Below are 7316 nucleotides of genomic sequence, written 5' to 3' on the forward strand. Positions count from 1 at the left end.
CGCCGTAATGTTATTTGTTGGGCCTAATCTGTTTTCATTTTTTGTGATCAAGTTGGGCCTCATCTTTTAATAGTGTGGTTCGTATGAGTTTGGTTTGTCTGAAATCTGAAAGTGGCGTTGCGGGGAGAAAGCTAGCTTTAGCACAAAGTACTCGTTGTCAAAAGGTCCAGATATTAAAAAATTTGGTGGATTTAATTAATAATTATCCTGAACAATCATATAGGGTCTGTTTGGTTCGAGGGGAGGGGAGAGGAGGTCGAGAAGGGGAGGGGAAGGAGAGGGAAGGGAGGGAGGGGAGCTCCCCCCCAATTTGGAGGGGAGGCTTTGGAGGGGAGGGAAATTTTAAAAATTTCCTCCCCTCCTCCTAACCAAATGAGGGGAGGGGAGGGAGGGGCTCCTCTTCCCTCCCCTAAAGAGGAGCCCTCCCCTCCCCCCGAACCAAACGGAGCTATAGTGGAAGCCTTGTCTTCTTGGAGATCCAATTTCTACTCAAATATAGCTGGAGCGTTTGTATTAATTTTGTTCCTCGTGAGCAAAACATGGTAACAGCGTCCCTTGCAAAATTTGGCATTTCCAATTCCGCTCTTTTTGATTCAGCTCCCCCATTTCTGAGGGACTTAGTGCGAAAGGATTGCATGGGACCAAAATCCCCAGAATTTTCTTAATTTCTTTGTTTGTGGGCTCTGTCCCCTCTTTTCTATCAAAAAAAAAAAAAAAAAAGGTCCAGATATTACCTTCGATCAAGAGTCTGATGAAGGGAATTTCGGAATGCATGCTTCATCTGAGCGCGAAATTTCTTCCCAGCGCTCCTCTTCACCTGCATGGTATCCTCAAGTTGAATTTCAAGTGACAGATGGTTTCACTTGTGATCGAAAGTTTTACGTCATCAAGTTTCAAACAGCCGAAGATTTAAGGGATGTTCTATTATATAGATCCTGGGCTACTGAGAATTCGTTAAGGGCTGTTTACATGGAATCCCAATCTTCAGATAAGCATGAGGTTTTTTTTTTTTTTTTTTTAAATGAGTTTCGGTATCCAGATTATCGACTAGACTAGTTTAGTTAGCAGTTTGTAGGCACCTATTCAAAAGGTATGCCTCCCACTGAAAATTTAATTGCCATGTATACCCAGGACGACTAGTTAAACTGGATCGTTGATCACGCACCACAAAGTTTTTCAATTGTGAGGTAGCTGACTATTTGTGGCAATATTTTGGGTGATTCCAACGTACAAATCTGCAGATTAACTTTCTAGCAAATATTTCTTTGTTGTCGTTGTTGTTGTATGGGCATGTTTTCGAATTTGTTTGTCAATGCAGCATATTGGATCATATTGATAAATATTGTGATAGGGGAATTCATGCAACTCTATAGCTACTTTGCATTAAGATAAAGATAGCATCTTTCGAAGATTCAGGTTTCATGTTGTATCTTATTTTTCTGTTAAAAAAAATGTTGTATCTGATTCGAAGTTTTCTCTGTTTTTTAAGTTTTTTTGTGCCATTTTGTAGGAGAGTTGTGTTTCAGACTCGGAGCGTGTTTTATTATATACATGTTATCAAAAAGAAAATTAGATTTTAGAAGACGAGAGCATACTCTCCTAGAAAAAAATAGGATACTCTCTAATCTGAGCAGTGTAACTAACTACCCCCAGCCCTTTCCCACCCAAACATCAAGTGTGCTTCCAACCTGCAGTGATGTTTAAAAAAGAGAACTGGGTTAATCGATTAACAAAATTTTTATCCGGAGATTAAACGGCTCTTGTTAAAATAGACCATCTTCAATGTGGGCATTTATATCTGCAATCCTACATCTCAGTGTTACTCCTGCTGATTATGATAAATTGATAAAACTCTTGTAATTGAAGCAGGGTAACGCGGCCAAACATGTCAGAAGAGATCATGTCAGATGTCTCAGTGCTTCAGATGCAGACATGCTGTGCCACAGTTCAGCAGTGGATGCCATGCTTAGCAAAGCATCCTTATAATAAAGTTGAGGTTAGCTCCAATTTAAGAATTCTCATATCAGTTGTCTGGAAAAGAAAATACATTGATTTATCAGTACTCATAATGATTCGTGGGTTAACTTCAAATTTACTCTCAAACAAAAAGAGGTGGGTCCCAAGAATTATATGACCATCCAACGCATTAACATTAGTTTCTTCCATAGAAAAAACAAATTATTTACCTCTTCCTAGTCTTGATTTGCGAGTTGATCGAGAAATACCGTTTTCATTCCTCTGCAACGACTCAACGATTCTATTTGGTCGAGGTATTTGGGGTCCTGATAATTCAGGGAGATCACCTTGCTTTCTGTGGCTCTGTAAGGTTTTCAAGAAAGAAAGTAAAATGATGTTATTTCCTGTGATAAGCCAGAAGCAAAGTGAGATCATCAATCCACATTTATATTCAGTTTTACACACAGAGAAATAGTCATCATATCAAGTGTTCGTAGCCAAGTCCTGAAGTAGCTGGCAGGAGTCCTAGTTTATTTCTGACTAACAAGTGGCATTAGGATTAGTCAACAATGACGACTATTATTGACAGTAACATCTGAGAGGTTTGAAGTTATTAAGTGAATACTTGTGGATAATTTTATTATAATCTTCAATGTTGGGTTTTAAAGGGACACTAAGAGCTTAAAGTTGGAATAGTATAAACAAGAATATTAAAATGAATGTGCGGCCATACATGAAAAGATAGAATTTGTAATGAGCTTATGTGAGAAAAAGTGAGTGTACTATCCATTGAGGAGAAGATGGTATATAATTGTTTGAGATAGTCCGAACACGTATAAAGAAGGCTATGAGAGGCCCCAGTGAGAAAAATGAAACAGATAGTCTTGAGTCCTATAAAGAGGAGTAGAGAAAGGCTAAAAATAACACTTGTAAAAGTTGTTGAAAGAAACCTTTTAGTTAACAATATTTTCAAAGGCTGATTTGCTGATAGAGCATAATGATATCGTGCAATCCATGTAACCGACTCCATCTAATGGGATAAGACTTGTTGTTGTTGTTCAATAACATTGTACTTTAGCATGTGATTAAAAGCATCTGATTATAATTGCCTGAGATTTTTCAGTTACCTGAGTATTGATCACAACATCTGTTTGTTCTGATGGATCAAAATCTGTGGACACATCTATATGATTGTACTCATCAGCTTCATTAAGAGAGGCCGGCGTACCATGTGGAAGCTGATGCTTTTGTTGTCGATGGTTGGAAGTCCTGTCCATATGGCTTGCATTGCCAATGTATTTTCTTTCTGATACATCTGTCCCTTGTTTGGTTAAATCATAGGTGCCTTTTGCAAAGGATGGATCGAGAGCGCTAATTTTGCTTTTTGAGCCATCTGATAAAGTAGATGTAGCATCTGCTTTTCTGTTTTTTGCCCATGTAAAGCCATTGGATCCTGAGACTGGCACCGGTACACTAAAGCCATGAGAAACATCCATTACGCGGGTAGTCCCTGACATTGCATTTGAAGATGGCTTTGATGCCCCTCTATGCATAGGTCCTCCTTTTTCCTTAGGAAGACGTGCTTTTCTATCGTCTTTACGAGCGTTTCGAGAGATGTACTGCACTTCCTATGTCAAGGAGGAAAGATTATAGGAGTAAGAACTGGTGATCTTTTACAAAGAATATATATAACATAATACACTCAGAGAGCACCTCTTTCTTCTGAGCTGAATTATTGACATCTGTTGGTTCTTGCAAAATTTTATGGACTCGCCTCTGTTTTCTTGGTTTTGCAGCATCTTGCACTTTACCTCCAGCTTTTTTCCTGAGAGTACCCAAAAAAATAAAATAAAATGCTTTGACTGTCACCGAAAATGGATATAAAATATTTTGTTTGCTTTTTTAAAGTCAAAATCAGATATACTTAATTTTAAATAAACGAGAACTTGAAAAATTGACTAGTCCCAGAAGATGACGTAACCTATTATTTCCATTCAACAAGCACAACGAGCGATAATAGCTAGAACACCAGCACTTCCAGAATGTGTCTTGCGACAATTTTCTTACCTTTGTGCTTCTTCCAAATCCCTGACATCCATTTCTTTGTGAGGTGGATACTTTGGCAGAATTGATGGATCGCAAGCATAAGGCTCGGTGCTGAAATACTGAAAGATGAAAGATCATATCAATAATCTAGCTTAATTGTACACAATCAGATAGCATCGTGAGAGCATTATAATAGAATAAGATTTTTAATACACCAAAAAAAGGAATAAGTTTTTTGGAGTACATGTTATGCGAAAGAAATGCATTTATAAATCATTCCGCAAAAGGATGAATCTAGGAGGACGTATGCAAAACTTTAGTGGAATTAACCTCAGACATTAGGGCAGAGGAGGCAGTCCCACGCCTACTTTGGTCAACGGAAAGTAGAGTCTCAATTAGATTTACAGCAGTAACTGGAAATTCTTTGCACTGCTCCCTTAGAGTGCATTCATAATGAGTCTGAGGTTTAAACATTGTTGCAAGAGGAAGCTTAGACTTTTTCCAGAACTCATCAGGTGGAGAGCCACAAAGCTTAAATATTTTGTGTAACTGTTCAACCTGTAAAATCAAAAGGATGCATCAGTTTAAAGCAGCCCCTTAACTGTAAAGCTAGCGCCAACAAGTGAACGGGCATTGATTTGTTGACAGACCCAGATAAGTACCTCAGTTCTCCCCTTAAGAAGAGGCTTTCCCAGAAAAAGTTCTGCAAATACACAGCCTACACTCCACAGATCCACTGATACTCCATAGTTTGTTGATCCCATCAAAAGTTCAGGAGGACGATACCATAGAGTCACTACACAGCTGGTTAATGGGTTCTTGTTATTAAGGGTATTTGCTAATCCAAAATCTCCTATCTTGAGAACACCCTCATTATTCACCAATATATTGGATGTTTTGATGTCACGGTGCATGACGCCATGGATGTGGCAGTGTTCAAGTCCACTTAACAATTGCCTCATGTAACATTTAACCTGTTTGACCAAAATATATATAGTATTTAACCTCTAGAAGGAGCTAACGCAAAAAGAAAGACACTTGTTACACTAGCCTAAAACGCTTGACTCTGAAGTGCAATTCATCCACTGTGAGCAGGGTTTCAGCGCAAGTATCAGAATCATTCAGCTTTGCTTGCCAGAAATTTCAGGCATTTTGAGCTAGATTGTTCATATAAACAAAATGAGCTAAAACATAAGACATGTTGGCTTTCTATGAAGTAAGATAAGGAGGTGCCTTAAACTAGATGTTTTGGTTTGAAAACATGGAAATTAGATGCAATTTGGCCAAACGGTTCTAGTTACATTTTAAAGAAACAAAAGGAAGATGACAGCTACCAGGGACTTCTCTTCAATGTTAATTGGTGCATAATTTCAACCCAAAAACAGTGTAAAAGAACTTTCCGACTGTAACTGAGCCATGTCCCTCTCCCCACCACTCTAACATGCCTAACGTTTCATTCTAAAAATATACAACTTTATCAGAAAGAGGATACTGACAAACCTGAGTCTCACTGAACTTGATGTCCGGAGAGGAAACTAGGCCTGCAAGATCGTGTTCCATGTATTCAAATACAAGGTATATGCTACTTGATAGTCGTGATGTAATTATACCCTCCAATTTCATAATGTTTGGGTGGTCAAGCCTACGTAGGATTGCTATTTCTCTTGCCATGAACCTAATGCTCTCAGGATGAAAATTCTCAATGTGCACCTTCTTCAAGGCAACCATCCTCCCAGTTTCAACCTCCCGTGCTCGGAACACACTGCTATACGTACCTTGTCCAATCTATTGAAAAAGAAAAGAAAAAATTAAAAAGAAAGACCGAAATTGAGAATACGTTGACTAGATAATGACAGTATGACCAAGCAATTATAGCATAGGTAAGTGACAAATCAACACAGTACTTGTAAACCAAAAAAAAAAAAAATGTAACAGGTCTAAACGTAATAACATGTCTAGCAGCAAGAAGCATCGCATAATCATGATCTTAAAATCTCTGCCACAATCCCAAAGTCAGCATCCGCATGATAATGTGGAGTTTCAAGGTCATACACAAAATAAAAGGGCTGTAAGTTTTCTACTGTTTCCCGCCACGAGTTTGATGGTGCAACCGTATCTTATACAAATGCCTAGATCTATTTTATAGTTTATTTGAAAATAAACTACAACTTGAAAATAACTCAAGTGAAAAGAGAAGTCCAATTCTGTAATGACAGTGCTGAAACAATTCAGCCATTCAGGCCCAAGGAAAAAGATGGTGAAAACAAACAATAGCTATGCACTTTTCCAACCTTGTCTAATTTCTCAAATGAATCTGCCTTGAGAGGCACCCATCCTTGGATAGCTTCCCCTGCAACAGAGGTGAGCCAAGGAGGCCATCCGGCCGCATTCTGCTCCGCTTCCACGAGTCGATACGAAATTCTTAAAGAGCCAGTTCCTTTAGAACTGTTCCTCTTAAATCTTTTCCCATCCTGTATCCGATCCTGCGATGCTTGCTCCGCTTTGGTCCCAAAAATCAGAACCCCAGATTGGACTCTGGAAGGAGGCTCCGCAACAGCAGACCTCTTGTCGGTGGTTGCCGATACCGAAAGCACATGTTGAGGTGAATCTCTGGCAATTGCCTTCTTAGAGTTAATGCAACCCATTTCCTCCCAATTTGTACTAGAATCGATCAATAAGGGAAGAAAGCGATCGACCCTATTCGGGAAGTGAAGGATGATAGGGGCATCACCCCTACATCAGCTCCAATGCGGTTGCATCAGCTCCAAACATCTTCAGAGAAAGTTAGCAGAACCCAGAAAAGGAAGCATTTGACATTATTGAAAAATGATATGCCTTTGTCTGGATGGCACCAGCGCGCTCTCTCTCTCTTCCCGAAATGGTTTTTCTGTGCACTGGGAAAGCGAGATCTGCGGAGGATTTCCATAGAGTTCGTGGTTAGTGAGAAAGGGTCCGGAAGCAAAGGAAGAGAAATTCGTGGGTCCGAAGGCGAATTGGTTCATCTTTTGAGTTTTCTTGGTGTCGCAAAAGAAAGGAGAGAGAGAAAGGGCACAATTATTAATGGAACCGCTTGGAGTTTCTGTCATAATTTTTGGGTAGTTGCTTTGGTTGGATACAGAGACACTGAGAGAAGCCATTGCTACTTGCTTGTGTGGTACCATGGTGGTGGAGGTCGTTGCAGACCAACTTCCAACGGCCCCATTCTTCACACTACTACTGGCAGTTTCGAGACTCGTATTTAAAATGCATGTATTTATGTACACTACATATATATACATAGATAGAGAGAGAGAGAGAGAGAGAGAGAGTTCATA

The 7316-nt window shown here is 39.4% G+C and overlaps 2 protein-coding genes across 10 annotated transcripts; one reads left to right on the forward strand and one right to left on the reverse strand.

Annotated features, from left to right (window-relative positions):
- Nucleotides 1-430: 430 nt before the first annotated feature.
- On the forward strand, nucleotides 431-3697 carry LOC129308682 (uncharacterized). 9 transcript variants are annotated; one of them, XR_008592703.1, is made up of 4 exons: nucleotides 431-999; nucleotides 1132-1227; nucleotides 1867-1996; nucleotides 3080-3697. XR_008592703.1 is itself a non-coding variant. In XM_054949984.1 (2 exons), exons 1-2 carry the CDS (start codon nucleotides 769-771, stop codon nucleotides 1984-1986), a joined length of 348 nt encoding a protein of 115 aa, XP_054805959.1. In that variant the 5' UTR covers nucleotides 431-768; the 3' UTR covers nucleotides 1987-3697. The 9 variants fall into 9 exon arrangements, 1 of the variants encoding a protein (XP_054805959.1); XR_008592702.1 differs by having other exon boundaries at nucleotides 1870-1996; XR_008592696.1 differs by having other exon boundaries at nucleotides 1132-1187.
- On the reverse strand, nucleotides 1896-6662 carry LOC129308663 (cyclin-dependent kinase C-2 C-like). The gene is made up of 9 exons (XM_054949951.1): nucleotides 6294-6662; nucleotides 5503-5787; nucleotides 4665-4976; nucleotides 4333-4560; nucleotides 4024-4121; nucleotides 3670-3781; nucleotides 3084-3584; nucleotides 2187-2319; nucleotides 1896-2031 (listed from the first exon to the last, which is right to left on the reverse strand). Exons 1-9 carry the CDS (start codon nucleotides 6645-6647, stop codon nucleotides 2024-2026), a joined length of 2031 nt encoding a protein of 676 aa, XP_054805926.1. The 5' UTR covers nucleotides 6648-6662; the 3' UTR covers nucleotides 1896-2023.
- Nucleotides 6663-7316: the final 654 nt, after the last annotated feature.

The sequence above is a fragment of the Prosopis cineraria genome, unplaced genomic scaffold, assembly GCF_029017545.1.
Source record: "Prosopis cineraria cultivar Desert tree isolate PC_DT_omini unplaced genomic scaffold, ASM2901754v1 PC1, whole genome shotgun sequence".
Lineage (NCBI taxonomy): Eukaryota > Viridiplantae > Streptophyta > Magnoliopsida > Fabales > Fabaceae > Prosopis > Prosopis cineraria.